Source organism: Anastrepha obliqua, chromosome 1, assembly GCF_027943255.1.
Source record: "Anastrepha obliqua isolate idAnaObli1 chromosome 1, idAnaObli1_1.0, whole genome shotgun sequence".
In the NCBI taxonomy this organism is placed as follows: Eukaryota; Metazoa; Arthropoda; class Insecta; order Diptera; family Tephritidae; genus Anastrepha; species Anastrepha obliqua.
The window spans coordinates 3,564,722-3,584,037 of record NC_072892.1 but is presented as its reverse complement, the minus strand read 5'-3'; the positions used below and the strand labels follow the sequence as shown (position 1 = coordinate 3,584,037).

At 39.6% G+C, this 19,316-nt stretch overlaps 1 protein-coding gene across 1 annotated transcript in view; it reads right to left on the bottom strand.

Annotated features, from left to right (window-relative positions):
* LOC129253175 (histone-lysine N-methyltransferase, H3 lysine-79 specific) overlaps positions 1 to 19,316 on the bottom strand; it is a 209,703-nt gene that overhangs the window by 12,377 nt on the left and 178,010 nt on the right. Inside the window, exons 7-10 of the mRNA XM_054891448.1 lie at positions 16,340 to 16,515; positions 11,256 to 15,677; positions 6,308 to 6,580; positions 5,768 to 6,229 (exon numbers count right to left, since the gene is read on the bottom strand). Of these exons, the coding sequence (XP_054747423.1) occupies positions 5,768 to 6,229; positions 6,308 to 6,580; positions 11,256 to 15,677; positions 16,340 to 16,515 (5,333 nt within the window). The remainder of the gene's footprint in view (positions 1 to 5,767; positions 6,230 to 6,307; positions 6,581 to 11,255; positions 15,678 to 16,339; positions 16,516 to 19,316) is intronic.

Sequence of the window (19,316 nt, the reverse complement as noted above, 5' to 3'; positions counted from 1 at the left end):
TCCCAGAATTTCAACCACGAAATACAATGTACTTAAACTGGCATCTAAGGGACTGAAAAATGTGTCCGCTTATGAGAAAAGTGTAAAAAAAGTTAATAATACGAGTATGTTGTGGGTGGGTTGCCCGCTCAAAAGAAAAAATCTTTAAACAATTCTTAAGGATTTATGGCATGTACTGAAAAAAGTGTTCGCTTAAGAGAGGTGTCCGTTAGGAGAGAGTGCACTGTACTTAAAAAATGGTGCAACACATTGGTTCTGAATGCAGCTCGACCAAGCCCATATTCTATCTTTATGTATATATGTATTCAAAGGTCTAGTGTATATTCCATTATCCACTATCGGCTAGGCCTGTCTATTGAGTCAGATTGACGACTTTGGCTTAAAGATGATGAGATGGTCGAGTATATTTTCTGGAAATCTCTGGACTTGACCACATGGGCATTGAAATACCTCAACTACCTACCACTAAGATTTAGAAATTCATCTACCAAATAACTTTAGCATTCAGTATGAAGTCAGCCTTCAGCCTTCAGATTTCATGAGTTTCCAGGGTCGGCGAAGTATTACGTGCATTTATTAACTTCTAAGTCGCAGCACTTCTTCGTTTTCTGCTACACCCATTTTTTCGATCTACAGCCCTCGAAAAGATATAACACCTTAACATTTTCATCAGTTTTCACTATTTTTCTTTTTGTGTTTTTTTGTAGTGTTCAATATTTTTTTTGTTTATATGATAAAAGCTCAGCTGAATATCTAACAAAAAAAAACCATGTATATGTAGATCCAAAAATTGCAAAAATTATAAATCTTCCGAAAGGGTGATTAATTTTGCGCCCCTTATAGAAATGCTATTCAGTGATAAACGCAAAACTGGCAATGTTTTTGTTGAATGAAAAATCTAAAAAGTTGCCCGAAAAAATGAGAAAATAGAGAATGCAGAGAATGAATGGGAAAAATGAGTGCGTTTTTCTTTGTGATATTTGTAGGAAGTTAAGACCATACCATGGATATCTATTAAAGATGGATGCAGTATTAATATCAAATGGAAGGAGAGGTCTCCAAACTGGATAAAGAGGCAAAGCCAATGGGTTTGGTGGTGAACGAGGACAAAACGAGGTACCTCCTGTCTTCAAACAAACAGTCGGCGCACTCGCGTATCGGCACCCACGTCACTGTAGACAGTTATAATTTCGAGGTTGTAAAAGACTTCGTTTATTTAGGAACTAGCATTAAAACCGATAACAATGTCAGCCTTGAAATCCAACGTAGAATCTCTCTTGCCAACAAGTGCTGCTTTGGGCTAAGTAGGCAACTGAGCAGTAAAGTCCTCTCTCGACGAACAAAACTAACACTCTACAAGACTCTCATCATGCCCGTCCTAACGTATGGCGCAGAAGTTTGGACGATGGTAACATCCGATGAAGCGACGCTTGGAGTGTTCGAGAGAAAGATTCTGCGTAAGATTTTTGGACCTTTGCACGTTGGCAACGGCGAATGTCGCAGACGATGGAACGATAAGCTGTATGAGCTTTACGACGACATAGACATAGCACAGCGAATAAAGATCCAGCGGCTACGTTGACTGGGTCATGTCGTCCGAATGGATACAAACGCTCCGGCTCTGAAAGTATTCGATACGATACCAGCTCGTGGTAGCAGAGAAAGCGGGAGGCCTCCTCTGCGTTGGAAAGATCAGATGGAGAAGGACTTGGCTTCACTTGATGTGTCCAATTGGCGCCGGTTAGCACGAGAAAGAAACGACTGGCGCGCTTTGTTAAACTCGACCAAAATCGGGTAAGCGGTTATGGCGCCAATTAAGAAGAAGAGAAGAAGGAGAGGTCAAGGAAGAAAACATGCTTATAAGATAATCAGAATACTACAATATGAGTAAGAAGTTCAGCTATTGAAACACTTTTAAAATTCTTTTAAACAGGGCTGCCACCTACGCATTTATTTTTACTTATTTATATTTATAATAGTATCAAAGAAAACTTTATGATCACGTTTTAATAGGTATATTTTGAAATAGTGTTACCACCTATCCAAAATTTTTTATTTAAATACATTTGTAAGTGAACTGAAAAACGGCACTATAAGTCAAGCCAAGTTATTTTAGAACACTTTAAGCAGAAAAATTTGAAAATAGAGTTGCCACCTTCGTAAAAAGTAAAAATTAAAATTGCCACATATATGAACGATAATTAGAATACAAAAATATGAGTAGCAAGTGAGGGGCGATTATTTTTGCGCCACAATAAAGTGATTTTTTCTCACTTTCTCCAAATAATAAATCTAGAAAGAAAATATATCAAAAATCAACGAGAATTTAAATTTTGTGCCTATTCAAACTTGCTGCTTGTTATACGAAATTTAATGGACTGTAAAGCTGCGTACCAAATTTTTTTTCAAAAATTCCTAATAAAAATGTGTTTGAAATGTTTATGAAAATCTGTCGAATTTTTATAAGGCTTGTACAAAGCTTGAAACTTAATATGGTCTTTAAATAGAGTCAAATATGTTTTTATAAAAAATAATTGAAATTAAAAAATTAATAAATAAATAATCAGAACTTGTCAAAATGTTGAAGTGTTATATTTTTGTTTTTATGGGCTGTATCTATCTAACTGTGCATTCAGAGTGAAACAGTCGATGCGTTTCGAATGCGCTCAAAATTTTTACCAGAGTTCTGTCATAGCAAGCTAATTGGTTTGCTTACTTAGTGCTTGTAGGTACTATTATATGATGATTGATTACTTCTAAAATGCATTTATTTTATTATCATATTATTTTATAAAGCAAAATCAAAAACAAAACAAAAATTTAGTTATTTCCAATGTATTTTTGGTATTTTGGATTATTGGGTTGAAACCAACTGGGGAATTATCTTCAAGACCAAGTTCAGAACTAGATTTTTCTCAAGTTGAGAAACACCATTTTGGGCATTATATTGAAAAAGCCTTGATTCGAATTGAGTTGAAAAGTAGAGTTAAAAATTTTGAGAAAAACTTTGGAGATTTATGGAAATACCTTAGGTTTCAACTCCATTTAAAGTAAAGGTCTAAATGTTTATTGTGGAAATTGTTGAGGATATACAAATACTACTTCGCCACATTCCGTTAAAATCACGGCATAAAATATCTAAAGAAATTTTACAAAAATTAAATAAAAAAAATTATTGCAATTTGAAAATTTATTGTAAATTGAAAATTTGATATATTATATTAAATCCATTAAATCCAAAAATTGCCTATTTTTTTAATTTACTTATTTAAAAATTTCTTATTTTTTATTTTTTTATCTTATATGATCATATTTAAAATAAATATGGGTTACCCAATAAAGTTAAAATAGACAATAAAACAGACTACATTTCTCAAAAACTTCCATTGATTTTCTTTGAACTGCTTCCGAAAAAAGACAATACCTAAAACAACTTTTTTGCTGGTTTTAAATCTGTGTCATTAATAAAAGGCCTTTAACTCGTAAATTCAGTCAAAAATATAAAATGTTAGTGATTTTTGTTTGGAGCTTAATATAAAAATGTAGATACTGTTCAAATGGCATATCTTCTGTCAAATATTTATGAGTAAAATGAAGGGAATGTGAAAAAGTTATAAATGACTCAATGCACTTATATGAGATTGTCCATAGTAGCCCATGGAAAAATGTGATTAATCTGACTTTACTGTATTTGTATTAACCCTTCTGCATAAATTGCGGCAAAAGCACTCAAAAATGAAGGAAATCTGCACAGAATTATTCATTTAGACTTCCGAGCAGAAAAATAATGCCTTTGGTTTTTTGTTGGTTTGATGGTGCCCACAACAGGCGGTTCTACGTCATATCCGGCCAAGCATTGTCAATGAAGCTAGTTTACAAGAACAACTAAATACGAGTACTTTTAAGCTCTCAACAGGTTTAGTTTTGCTGAAAATTCAGAAAGCTGATATAGCAGGCGGTCTTGGATAGTTATAAACCATAAAGCCAAAGACGAAATAGAAATATAAAGTAGTTCTTTTCCCACATACCGAAAAATTCAGCAAGCACTTAAAACTTTATGAGAAATGTAAAAAATATGCCGTCAAATTTTCCGAGACGCCTTTTAAAAATTAGGAAAACAATAAATTTTGAATTTTTAGCAAAAACATGGAATACAATTGGTTTGGTATCTATTGCAGGCTCTATTTTCCCCCTACGAACCAAGGGCATACATATATGCATTTATTTTTCTACGGGGTAATTTCATGGCGAAAAGATTTTTAGAGGTGGTCTATGTAGCAGACCGTTATTGGGCTCTCAGCGAATTTGACAGAATCGGCTGATGGGCTCACGTCACTTGGGATGTGTTTAACAAAATTTAGCTTGTGTAGCTACGAATGCCATGCCATGAGCATTGGCTGTGTTGATTTTTTTCGTATATCACTAACACAAGCTAAATTTTGTTAAACATATCCCAAGTGACGTGGCAGCCAAGTTCCGCTCAACAAAATTTTTTTCCACCGTAGTTGATAGCTATGCAAATCTTGAAAACTATCATCTTTGGGCAGAATTTGATTGTCGAGTACTTGGTGACGCGGCAACCGAAGTAGTGGCACAATTTTGTTTTTCACATAGCTAATGGCTAAACCTGGTAAATCTATCATCCTTGGGATAATTTTGAACCACGATTTGTTTATACTGAAATGATTTTGAATATGCGCAGAGGGTTAATAAAACAATGAATGTAATAAGAACAAAATTAATGTAAAAGTTAATAAAAGAAACCCAAACACCCTGACAGTGGAACCCAATGACCGAAACACCAAAGAAATAAGGCGAAAAAGGAAAAATAAAAAAGCATTTGTGTGCGTTCACATAAAAAAACATTGATTAAATTTTAATGCATACAAAAATTTTGAAATTTACTTAAACCAAATATGTAGGAAAGCGCAAAGTAAAGAAATATCAGAAGAATAATTTTATCTTTGCACTGAAAAACTTAATAACTAATTAAAGGCATTGTTTTCGTAAGTAATGAATTCAAAACTAAAAAATTAACAATAAACTTATTAGTAAAAATGATGCTTAGCCATTTTGTGTTTGTTTTTTTTAAGTGATCTAATAAAATAAAAACTCATTGATTTGAAGAAATTTTCCTAAAAAAATTAAAATATTACAAATTTAGCTTAAAATTGGTTAAACATTTTGAAAACCATAAAAATGTATCATCAGTAAAAATGCCATATAGCACTCGAAACAACAACAATAACAGTTACACAAATAGCGGGCAGAACAGCCGAACAGTAAGCAACAGCACTGTTTAGTAGTATTTAGTACCGTCGAAAGTGCAATTAGTAGTAATTTTGTAGTGAATCTGCGTTATGTAGCTAGGATTGTTGGCATTGCAATTGTTTGTTCTTATGATTATGAGTATAAGTGGTGGTGGAATATTTCGTGGTGGTGATGGCTGTGTTTTTTTAATTGTCGTCCAATATTGTTTTACTATTGCATTTACTATAATTTGCACCAGTTTAGTTTTCAAGTTTTTTTTTCAGGTACAAATGTTTGCATACCGAGCTATTTCGATAAATTTTTTTTTTTTTTTTTGGTTAGGTTAGACTATACATAGTTTCTGTTTCTATACAATTTGTGATTAGGGTGCATACGGTACGTTATTTGTTGTGCTGGTGACTATCGCTATCGCTAACGGTAACGGTAGGTAGGTGGTTCGTGGCGGTTGGTGCTGTTTTGGTAATAATTGTGTTGCAAACAATCAATCAATTCTTACCATCATCACCGGCGCGTCCACCCACAATCGGCGTCATCGTCGTCGCCGTGCGCTGCTGCTGCTCGTGGTGTTGCTGACGTGACATTGCTGTCGCTGATAACTGCAACGGCCGTTCATCACTACCAGCACCGCCACCGCCACTACCACCGCTCATTATCGAATTGATTTCAGGACTCATTAGTAATGGTTCGAGTGGCAATTTTACATTACGTCGGCACGATGGCGATAGCGATGTAGGCTGTGACTGTATTGGTGCGCTTACACCCGATGAGGATGCGCTGTTGCTGCTGCTGCTAACTCCATTCATATTCGAATAATGATTATTGTTGCTTAAATGTTGTTGGTGTTGCTGATGCTGCTGTTGCTGCTGGTTGTGCGCAGCGACACTATCATTGTAGTGCGCCATTTTAGCGGGTCGTGGCTGTTGGTTGTTTGCCATAGGTGAAGCGCGTTTCACACCGACTATTGTTTTGGAATAAAAGTGAGATATTGGCAATTAATAAAAATGGTTTGGAAGTGGTGTGAAGCAAAATGACTTACTTTCCACTTTGTTGGGCGTGGCATTATTGTGGCCAGATGTCTTTTGCATTTCGTAATGATGCGATTGACTGTGCCCATATTGCTGTTGTTGTTGTTGGTGGTGGTGATGGTGATGTTGTTGCTGCTGCTGCTGTTGCTGATGATGGTGTTGATTATGTAAATCGCTATTGTTATTGTTTGTGGAAACTGCAGCGGCACGGCGTTGACGTTCCTCGTGCTCCTCCTTGTATTTGCGTGAAGCCATGACATGATCCTGCAGCGAAGCAGCCAAACCTGCGAAGTAAAATATTTATTGAAATTTATGAGAATAAGAGAAAAAAAAATAAGTATATCAATTTCATTACAATAAAATATAAGAGAGCCCGAATTAAATTTTAGGGAAAATTTTCACAAAGCGATCGAATAACTAATCATAAAACAAAACTGTTTAATCAGGTATATTCCTCAATATCGAAATGCCAGCATGATTTTATGCCACTAAAATCGACTTGCACCGATCTTACGTTAATTTCCCATAAAATTATCAATGCATTTCAAGATCAAACCCCACTCAGGGGACAGACTGATCTGCGAATTCATTTTCTTAACCCGCCGTTGGACACCATTTTTAAAACCTTCGGTTGGGCACCCGGGTCTGATCTCCTTTCGTCCTGTTCGAAGATCAACTCTAAAAGTTTATATCTATAAATCGATAGAAAATTAAATTTTAGGAAGCTGCCTGGCAGCTCAAGTCGTTAGCTATAATAGAAATATGTTAAATTCACGTCCAAAGCCGAAAAAGCCAGTCTAGCCAAACCCGGGTGCCCAACAGAGGGTTAAAGCAAAACGTTTAATGTTCGCGGTTGATGTGAAGTTGATTTTTCGAACCCGTAACACGACTGACCGAAGTAATATTCAAATTGGCCTTGAAAATGTTCACCCTGGTGCACATCTAAATGTTAAAAATTTGTGTTATGTCATATTCTAGGAGGACTAGCCCTTATATTTTCAATCTGGATGGCAAGATATTGAAAAATAATAATAACTAGCATTTCCCAGTGGGCTTCGCACCACCGTACATAAAATGTTTTTTTATATCGCAAGAAATTTTTCATATTAAGTTTTCTTTATAGAACTCGTAAAATGTTTAAACAGTTGAATTAGTTGATTTTTTTCATTCAACATACTTTCTAAAGATGTACTTTCTTAATATTAACATAATACACTTACAACCACAACAGTACAACAGAAACGCTCATAAGCGGCTGTGTATTTGTTGTTGTTTTTCCCATACAGGCATTTCGTATGAGAGGAAACCATTACTTACATAAAATGTCATAACTCAGGAACGGCTGCACCGATTTCAATCAAACTTCACACAAACCACCTCCTCAAAGATAGAAAAGAACTCTGAAATTTTTGTGTTAATCGGTTCGGCGGTTCTTGAGTTATAAGATTACCAAGGAAATGTAACTTCTTTTTATATATATAGATGACTGGGCTGATTTTCGATTCGAAACGAACTTTTGTGGTGGATGTGGACTATATTGTGTCTAAAGCATCTTTAACGATTGGGTTTATGCGTAGGAACTCCCAGGATTTCTCTGGTCCAATGACTTTAAAAGCGCTATGTGTACCGTGGGAGCGCAGTCATCAAGATTATTGTTGCATAAATAGGAACCCTTGTTATGAAACTCGTACAGAAAGATCGCAAAGAGTTTTCACTAAGTTTGTATTATGCAAACTTCATTAGCCTAATGTCAATTGTGCCGATTTTGTGGGTAGGCGCCTACTGTACAAGGTAAGATTGCAGGGCTTATCTGATAGAAGAAGTTACTTTTCAATAATGTTTTTACCTAATGTGCACAATGCTTTAATAGACTGCAGTGAAATTTAGGATTTGATATACCTCCATTGTCGTAAATTTTTTTTTTCGTTTTAAGCCATTCCTAATATATTTCAGAATATTCACGCAAAGTTACAGAGCCTAATTCTCAATATTTCCGTAGATACAAAACCAAAGGTAGGCGAGCGTTAGGTAGTTACGCTGTGACCGGACAGCTATAGTACAAACTTTATCTTCTTTTCTCGACTTTTCATTTTTATGATTTCTTTGAATTAGCGTACATGAATGAAAAAAAAACTAATGAACCTTTTGAAATTAATCATAGCTTGTTCCCTTCAGTATTAAATTCTCTTCTATTTGAACTAACAAAATAGATTAAAAAAAATTTTAAGATTTTTATACCAAGTTGAAGTGAATTTTTTTTTTTATAGAAAGGCATTTTTTTCTTTAAAACCTCCAAAAAGTTGAAATTTTGGAATTTCCCTCAGTTTTCTTAGTTCATCTAGAAGAAAAAATCATGATAATTAGAAATCCATTTGAATCTTTTGCTTTAGATAATAATTACGAGCTGTATCTTGTACGCCAGTTGGAAACTCCAGCATTGCAGCGCTCTACTAATATCAGTACAAACATTTTTTATACTTTAAATGTTCATTAAAAGATAGAAAAAACTGTGCAGTGCTAAATTAATTTTTTCCTTAAAAACAAAAATCGCAAAGAGATGCAATTTTTAGACCTCATAAACCAGGCTTCCCCCTTAATTGAGGCAGGTTAGAATTTTTATGCAAATTCTATGTTTTAGTTTAAATGCATTTAACTCAATTTGAATTTATTTAAATTGTTTAGCTAATCTGTAAGTAAGAGCCTTTCTTCTTATTTTTAAGTTATTAATTATCTTCTTCTTCTTCTTGATTGGCGCGATAACCGCTTACGCGATTTTGGCCGAGTTTAACAAAGCGCGTCATTCGTTTCTTTCTCGTGCTAACCGGCTAACACCAAGTGAAGTCAAGTCTGCTATCACCAGCTGGTACCGCATCGAAAACTTTCAGAACCGGAGCGTTTGCATTCATTCGGCGACATGACCCAACCAACGAAGCCACTGGATCGTTATTCGCTGCGTCGTAAAGCTTATTGTTCCACTCGCCGTCACCACCCTGCAAAGATCAAAATTCCTCCGCAGAATCTTTCTCTCCAACACTCCTAGAGACAGATGTTGTCATCGTCCAAGCTTCTGAGACATACATTAGGACGGAAAAGATGAAAAGGTGAGAGCTTTATAAAGCGTTAGTTTTTTTCGTCAAGAGAGGACTTTACTACTCAATTGTCTACTTTATCCAAAATAGCTCTTGATTTTATCAATTAATTTATTAATAAATAAACTAAAACTAAACTTTCATTGGATTGGATTTGTTCAGCTAACATATCTTACAGCTGAATAAAACGCTAAAACTCTCAACGTATAGAAAACGTAGGAGGAATTTCTAGTTTCCAACTCTAATTCAGTGGTTGCGGCAAAATGTTGAAAATGGCTAACATTTTGTCTTTACGAAAGGATCAAATGGAGATTGGTGCAAAGTTATAATTCAGCAAACCTGTCACCCGAGATTTTGCGCATAATCAAGGGAGGAGCGGTCCTCATAAGAGAAAAGAGACGCAGCAACTGTGAAAGCGACCTGCTTAACGGGTGCTGGTGTACAGCTCACAGAATCGTTTTAAAAGTGACCAACACATTAGAAAGGTCACACAAAACGTTGGGCGAGTGTTGTTTTTAATATTAAATGTTCAACGTTTCATCGAAAGCTCACGCTTGAAAATTGTTTGTTTTGAGCGATACAATTCTTAAACTTAGCTCAACTTAACAACTTGACGCTCGGGATTATTATTTTCGCAAAATAATTCATAATATAAAAAGATCAGATTTTTTATTTTTATTTTGTATTTAAAAAGTTTATATTGTTAAAAAAAAAACAAATTACTACTAGCCATTGGCAAGCACGATTCGTTTATGTGTCGTATGTATTATAGGCATGTCAAAACCTGCCAGCAGCAATCGGGGTGGTGCGTTGGCACTACGGTACGTTTCACACGCCACGTCAGTCAAAACGCGTGCCCACCGCACGCGAACGCTGTTCTTCAAAATCATTAAGCGGTGGATTGGTAAAATGGTATCATATTTTCAGGGACGAGTCCTACGGCAGCCGGGTTAAAGCTAGCCGTAGTAGCAACAGCGAGTCACAATTCAACATTTTCTGTAATGACGAAAGGAAAGAAGAAGAATTCCTTATAGATAGAGCCCGAAAGGTAAGAAGAAGAATTCCCTATAGATAGAGCCCGAAAAGTAAGAAGAAGAAGAACCCTTCTATGTATATCAATTTCATATAGAACTGTCTTGCGTACTTATGTATGGTATATACCCCGTTGCAAAATTATACAACAAATACCATAATAATCCAATTTTCGTTTTTTGTAAAAGATTTATAAAAATTTTAAAATTTTTTATCAAAACTTCAAACTTTTTAAGCAGAAAAAAAAAATTTAGTTGAAGTGGCTCCGAATTGTCATTAATTTTTGATAATTTGTTGTGTAACAAAAATCGATTTTTGATACTTAAAAAAATATAGCCAGTTTTATGGTCCATTAAATTTTCTTATAAGAAAAATTAAGTTGAAGTGGCTCAAAATTTTATTGATTTTAGATAAGTTGTTCCTCTGATGTATTTTCATATTTTCTCCGTATAACCAAAATGTCGTGCATTTCTTACATGAGAATCTATCAGACAATTTTCTTAACTGTAACAGCTATTTCCTAAGTAATCCTCCATTCTTTACTGTTCATTTTCGAATTTCATGTCCTTTTTTCTCTCTTATTGTCATGGGTATCACTAAAGACTGTAATTCATTATAAGTATAAATCTGTCTTTGATTGAGTTACTTGTTAAATTTTGTAAGTTAGTGAATTTTACTCCGATAAAATTTCTCAAATGAAATTGGCGTCTACTTCGATATGTGTTTATGTACAGTCTCCTTCTCTCTCTCTCTCTCTCTCTCTCTCTTTCTCTCTCTCTCTCTCTCTCTCTCTCTCTCTCTCTCTCCCTCTCTCTCTCTCTCTATCCTCTTAACTCACCTTCCAACGGCGGATTGCTACCATTCAAACGATTTCCTCTTCCATTATTACGTTCCTTAGCGCTTGACTTATGAGAGTGCGATTGCTGGTTATGGTGCTGGATCTGTTGCTGATGATGTTGCTCCTCGTTGAAATACGCTTCGATGCAGCCTTTCATTTCGGCGCGTGGCAAGCTAACCGGCTGATAGTCGCGACCACGTAAACCGCTTCCGGCACCAGTAGCATTACCGCTAGCAGCATGACGGGCAGTCGTCTCCCTATTATTGCCACCAACCCCACCCATAGTCATTTGCTGATAAAGCGATGGATTCTGCATGTCACGCGCAACATTGTAGTTACTGTTGTTGGCGCGGCTACCAGCTGATGATGTTGCTGCTGCACTACCAGTCGCTGTCTTATGATTATAGGCGACATGTGCCAGCGTAACTAAATTGTGTGTGGCTTGTGTCGGAGGCGGCGACTTGCGACCACTGCTATTACCCATAGTGCGCGGCGAGACGTCTGTGGCGCTGCCTTGCACATGTGTTAGTGGTGTTTGCTCATCGAAAACACGCACGTGCACACGTTCGGGACGTTGCGCGTTCGGATTGATCAGCAAACGTTCGTGCGTAACGCGGTCCATATAATTGTTGGCGGTGCCACCACCGGTGCTACCACCTGTACTGGGCGGCGCACCTACAGTGCTCATATTTACCGCCGCATTAATGATGCTCTGATGCGATATTTCTAGCGTGCGCTCAATTTCACCATTCACCAGATCACCAATGGTTTTCGTTGAGAGTGGCAAACCAGCAGCTGCACCAGCAGACGGCATTTGCTGATTGAGTTTCTCTTGCGAAAGATGGCGACGCAGTGCCATTTTTGCTGGAGATACCTGTGTGTAATCTGGTTGTGATGAGTTTGAGCTTGGACGACTGGGTTGTAGCAACGATTGTTGACTACCGCCGCTGCCGCAACTGTTCTGATGTGGTGGCAGAGGTTGTGAGACCGCAGATTCGCGGCTATTGCTGCGCTCTAATGACATAAGGCGATCGCGCGTCGGTGGGTAATACATAATAGCCGAATCCGAGTTGGCCGAACTGGAGCGTGGTGCGACGACCACTTCCTCGACGAGTTGTTCGCGGCTATTTGAACGTTGCGATGCATTCAATACGAGATTTTCCGCGGTGACGGTGGGCGCTTTGAATTCGAGTTGCGGCATTAGATGTTGATGACTGACACCAGAATGATGTTGAGGTGGCGCACCACCAGCAGCAGCTGCTGCGGCGGCCATCATCATTACTTGCTGTTGTTGTTGCTGCTGCTGAGCAGCATAGTGCTCAAAACTAGCCGCGCTCACTGAACTGCGACGGCGATGATGGAAGGCCAAGTCGGCTGCTGAGTTGCCAGCGGTCGCAGATGGGCCGAAGTGTGCGTGTTGCTGCTGTTGATGTTGCTGCAAGTGTGCTAAGTGCTGTTGTTGCTGCTGCTGTAGGTGTACATTGTGCTGCTGTTGCTGATATTTTGCAGCGCTGCCTTTCTGGCCGCCTGCTGCAGCGGAAGACTGTTGCTTGCCGCCGCCATATTTGCTGGCCCCTACACCGCCGCTGCTATATTGGCTATTCCCTGCGGACGGTGGTGGGGTGATCGGTGATATGGTCGTGGTAGCATTCAAATGTGTTGGCCCCTGAGTGGCAACGGTGATGAGGTTACTCAGATTGTTTGGTGGCAATGGTTGTGGTGGTAGCGACGGCAAATGGTTGTGGTGTGGATGCTGCTGATGATGTATTTGCATTTGTTGATGCGGATGTTGCTGCTGCTGGTTCATGTTGTTCATAGCAGCCGCTGCAGCAGCTGATGCCGAATGCTTGCTACGCTTCGGCGCAGGCGACGACTGAAGTGAACCTGGCTGTTGTGCAGCTGTCGACTGTGGTGACACGTGCACACTCAAATCATGCATGTGGGCTGCTGGCAATTGATGCGCGGCCGCTTTGCGATGCTCTTGGTCCTCATTCAGCGCTGAGGTGATGATGCTCTTAAGACGATCCTCGAAGTTGGCCACTTTGGGTGATTCCTGTATGCTGCCGCCCGCTGCAGCAGACATTGCGGATTTTCGCGCTACGCCGGGCAGCTCACATTTTGGCAGAAGGCCAGCAGTGCCACGCAAACCGTTACCAGTTGCGGAAGGGGACTGCTGCTGCTGTTTACCTGCCGCTATGGGTGCTGGCATCAAATTGCTATCGGCCACATATATGGAAACCGATGGTAAATGCTCACTGCTGGAGCTACGCCCATGCTGCTTTTTCTTAGATGGAGTCGCCGTTACGGCATCCTCATGATATTGCGCCAAATTGTTATTGTTGTGGTGATGGTGGTGCATTTGTGTTGCTTGCGGCGGCAACAGTTGCTTGCCGCCAACAGCGCCAGCACCAACCACAGCATTATTGTACGTACTACTTGTGCCAGTAGTCGCTGAAAATTTACCCGCCTCAATCTGGCGTCCTGTCTCCAGTATCTTTTGTGCCAGCACCTCGGGATTACTCTCTTCGATTTTGCCAACATCCGGCACATCGGGCCACTCCTGCGAGCGCGTACGATGATCGCGACTGCGGCGCGTGCCCTTGGAAGCCGAATGTCCCGCCGACTTGCTGGGCGTAGAAGGCGCGCTATTCGATACAGAGCAAGCAGTGCTTGCGGCATTTGCTGCCATCATCGTCGTCAGTTGCAGCGGTTGTGCCACGCCAATCATGTTTGCTGCTATCAGCGTAGCAGGCAGCATAGCCGGCGCACCACTTGCTGCGGTCGATGCATTTGCCAGTGTCATGTTGGTGCCCTGTGCAAGCAAAGCCGCTGCAGTGCGGCGCTCTTCGGCGGCTTTTTCTAAAAGTGCGGCTTCCTTTTCAATACTCGACACCTGAGCATACAACTTCTTGCGTTGCGCTAACGTGTTGGCGATCTCTTTCAGCACCAACTCGTGCGCAGCGGTTTCGCTCAGTTCATTCCCACTGCCACTAGGCAGTTCCAGCTTGGTTCGCCCATTAGTGCCGCAGGTTTTTTGATATTCCGGCAGGTGTTGCAGGTGCTTCTTCAAAAGACGTTTCTGTTCCAGCTCACAAGCAGTAACCTGTGATTGTATCTTCTTGGCAATTCCCTGCAATTCCTTGTGTCGACCCACGATCTCTTTCGCCTTAGTGATCAAATCATTCGGTGAGGTCACATTGATTCCCAGCTCATTCATGCGCGCCTTCAGCAACATCACGCTATCATCGATTAGCACTTTAATCTGCTTGTCCAGCTGGCTGGCGCGATTCTTAATGCGTTGTTTGCGCTCCTGCTCCAGTTGTATCTGACGCTTAATATTCGGTACGAACGCTTTTGCCCTCATCTGTTCGATCATTGCCATGTATTGCGTGCGGAAGACGTCCAATAAAATTTGCAACGCATACGGCGTATCCTGCGGCGCCTCTGGTATTTCCAATTCTGCGTGTGACATATTTCGCGTCAGCAGCGAAGTCAGCTGTTGATCAACGCAGCCCGGTGCGGCTGGCAATTTCTTGCTTAGCACCTCGTGTGATGTGCTCAACAGCGTTTGCTTGTGCAGCACATCCAGACCGGCGATCTTCAACGATTTGCGACCGCGTGCCCCCTTCTTCATACGACCCTTGCGACCGCGTATACCGCCACCACCACTGCCAGCGCCACCATCCTCTTTCGAGGAGGAATCTTTGCTATTCGCTGCGGCGGCTGCGATGGCGGCAGCCTGTGCCGCCGCCTCACGTGCAGCAGCAGCTGCTTCACGCTGTGCCGCCGCAGCAGCAGCGCTCTTGCTGGCAATCGCCGCCTTCCGCGTAAGCTTCTTACGCTTCTTCTGAGTGACAGTGCGTGCATTTCGCGCCGTCGTTGTGGTAGCGCTACTAAAATTATTATTGTTCTCCTCATCATCGGACTGCGACGACTTGCCCTTCGAGCTGCTGCACCAGTCAGACCAGATTTTGCGTGTGGTCGGACCATTGGCGTTGCCGCCAGTTGTGCTGCCATTCGCCGCTTCGCCATCGCTCTCCGTAGACGTATCCACGTCCATGTTGTTCCGTTGCGCTTGAGATTGTGCTTGCTGTTGTTCGCGTTGCTGCTGATTTCTAGTGGACTTGGACGCTGTCGTTGTCGACGTTGTCGTCGTCGTCGTTGTTGTCGTTGATGTTGACTGATGGTTGTTGTTGACATGCGCTGCAGGCGAATTGGTACGTTGCGTGTTATTATTATTGCTGGAGGAGTTCGAGGATGACGAGTTGGCAGCGGAGGAGTTCGAGTGTGTGGAATTTGAGTGTGCGTTGTTGTTGCTATTGCTGTTGTTATGGTTATTGTGGTGGTGGTGATGATGGTGATTGTTGAGTGCGTGATTATTAGCCTCCCGTTTGGCACGATCGCGTGTGGTACGTGTGGAGCCTGTAAGAAAAGAACCAAGCAAAAAATAGACACTTCATTAGCAAAGTATTTATCAGGAACCAGGTGATAGCTGAAGAAAGCGCCTATGAAATTTTATACAAAACCGGTACACGACATCAAAGGGTGATTTCGTTTTTAGGATTACATAGAGATAATACAAAAAATTTGTAAATTAAAAAATCTAACGAAAATGCTGGAAGAAACTTAAAAAAAAAATGAGCGGATGCCTTTCATGATTTTGTACTGAATTGAATTTGATTCCTTGTTTTGTTTTTTCTTTTTTTGTGTGGTGACTGTGTAGGATTTTCTCGGTGGCTTGCATTGTGTATTTTTTTTTTTTTGTTTTTTAGTTGTAAAATTTGTTTTACAAACAATTTGTTTTTAAACGCAGCTCAAACCGGTGGACCATCAATAATTCGAATAATGCGAAGTTTTCATTCCTCTGTATCTACAGTTTTTTTTGCCATCTCATCTTTTAGTTCCAAATTTTGCATTTCATCACTTTGTTTTTTAATTTTCCTTTTTTCTTTTTTGTTTTTTAATTTTTTTTTTGTTTTTTTTTTTTTTTTTATTTTTTCCCCACAATCGTTGACTGAAGTAGTGGCAGCCAGCCAGCTATACTGTGAAATTTGTCGCTTTTGTTTCGATTTTTTTGTACTTACCGACATGATCATTTTCAGCACCTTTTTGAGTTTTCAAGCGTTGAAAATAACGCTCCAATATCGTACGATCAATCGTATGCAAATAATACGATACTGGTTTGCAAGTCCACGAGACCGAACCCTTGAGTGGTGGTATTTCGCTGACATGCATTATTGTGCCGATGTCGCTGAGATTTCTGTGAACGAGAAAATAGGGAAAAAAATATTATTTAAAAAGTATGTAAACATAAACATTACAACAAAAGATATATTATATAATGCAAACTTTCAAACTTTTCGCAAACTTTATAAAAGTTCGACATATTTTCATCCAAATTTCAAACTTGTTTATCACAATATCTTGGACAATTCTGGGTATAGCTGACAAAATACAAAATTAGAGTTCTTAGAAAACTAACAAATTTGTTACTTTTGTGAGAAATTTAGAAAGTAAGCATACCCTGTTTTTACAAAATGAGTTCCGCGTATGAAAAACGATTTGAGGCAGTGTTCCTATGTACTTTACACACTAAAGGTCCAAAAATTTCAAGTGCATCTGCATCAAAAAATTGTATCTGAAGAACTCGAAGACGTTCATAAAGAATTGGGTGCAACGATATACCGAAGTCAAAAACCTTGACGACTTCCCCGAAAAAGGCTAAAAAAAATACAAATTTCCAAAGCAAGATCAGAAGATCATTGATTTGATTGTGACAAATTCGAACTTATCGTTGCGTATCATTGAAGCAGTGAAGTGGTGTTAATGTAGCCAAAAACACGATTCCAATATGTTTACATGCAGAAGACCACAAATTCCGAAGCACATTGAATAAAACGGCTGCTGTCATTATCACACATTGAAGACTTGCACAGGCGTCGGCAAATTCCGAATGGAATACACTTTTAATAATCGACAACTTCAACGAACAGGTATCATAAGTATCCAGTTAGGGTAATGTTTGGGACTACCTCTCCAAAAACGAATTTGGTCGTTTAGTTGTGTTTACCGCCAATTTGAATGCTGTTTTTATTCATCAAAGTCATTTACCAAAAACCATTGTTGCCGTCAGCTGCGAAGATGTTTGGAAGAACTAGCTAACTTTGGATTTTACGATCCCAAGTATCGAAGCCGAAGGTGTGTCGAGTGGAAACAGCAAATGGGATTGAAATGTTGGATTGGTTTTCACAGTCGCCTGATGCCAACCTTATTCAAAATGTTTGGGCAATATTCAAACAAAAACTCAAATTTATGGACCTTCAAGCAGGTATCAGGGCGAATTATGTTTCCGGTTAAACGGGTGCAAACGAGGGGGAGTTTTTTGCTCTCCGGACAAACCATTCCTGCGACGGCAGCTCTAATGATGCATTACACCTTTTAGACCTCCATCCACAAAAAACAAAAAAAAAGCAAATTCAGCTGATTTGGAGCTCTACAACTGGGGCAGAAGTCAACACAAAGTATGACTCAAAGATGTGAAGCTATTACAGCTAATGGTGGTGACTATACATTTCATTGAATGCATTGCGTATTATAAATATTATAAGTCCGTATAATGCCGTTTGTGAGAATCTAAGTGGGAAAATGATTCCTCGTTTCAAGTTATGACGGTCACGCTTCTTTAGACAGACTGTATAAGAAAGTTTGAACTGGCTCAAAATTCACGGTGATTTTTGACCAGGACCCAAGGGAATTGAAGGAAAATCATGATACGCGGGCAAAATGTCAGGTTTACAAACTATATTCTCTTCCCAGGAAAGAGTGTAAACTTGTAGTGGGGATATTGTCTCACTCCGTCGCACGCGGCCAAACTGAAGTTAGTGCAGAACTATACATGTACAATATGTAACGAAGTCAACGCAAGAGGAACTCTGAAATACCAACCACTGCCCTGCCCTGAGCAAAACACGAATAAACTGCTTGGGTTTTGCATCATTTTCAACCTTAGAAAACGTGGCAGATCGAAAAATTAGCAGCCATCTTAAATTATTTAAACTGTGTGTGATCTACGGAATCAGCCAAGCCCAACATAACCTAGCAAACGCATGGAGCTCATTCTCACTGCTGCGTGCTCAGAGTTTTAGAAGTTCTGATTGATATGAAAGGAATTCTATATACACAAGGGACAAATATTTCTAGAAGCAGCCGCGATGAGTTGAATTAGGGTCGTTCAAGTAACCCGACTCTCGTTGGATTGATTAACCAATTAGTAATCTGTCTTGAATCACTATGAAAAAATAGTTCTTGCAGAATCGGTATTTACCCCACTGGATGCAATCAAGAATATAATCTTCTCAAAATATCTACGAATTGCGAATTGCAGATGGAGGGATCGGACAACCTGTAAAGTCAACCAAACTTTATGACCCAACATTGGCGTATATGAAACGTGGGGATGCCTGCAAACCCACCGCGGTAATAACTGGCTTCTGGTTTATCCAACATATACTGCTAATCAATGTGTAATCTTTCAAAAGTTTTTGAAAAAATTCTCTTTGCCAGATTAGACAAAATTCCGATTAAAAAAATATAATACCAAACCATCAATTTGGATTTAGACGACAGCATTCAACTGTGCAACAAGCCCACAGAGTATAAACAGAGAAAGAACGTCGGTTCGAATCTCGATGAAAGATCAAAAATTAAGAAAAAGTTTTTTCTAATAGCGGCCGCCCCTCGGCAGGCAATGGCAAATCTTCTAGTGTATTTTTGAAATGAAAAAGCTCCTCATAAAAAATATCTGCCGTTCGGAGTCGGCTTGAAACTGTAGGTCCCTCCATTTATGGAACAACATCAAGACGCACACCACAAATAGGAGGAGGAGATTGGCCAAACACCCAAAAAAGGGTGTACGCGCCAATTATGTATGTGTGTGCATAGCTGTCTACCTGTATATTGCAAAAGCTTTTGACAGGGTGTGGCATAAAGGACTACTGCATAAGCTAAGCGAAATATTACCACGGAATCACTTCACCATTCTCAAAAGTTACCTGGAAAACC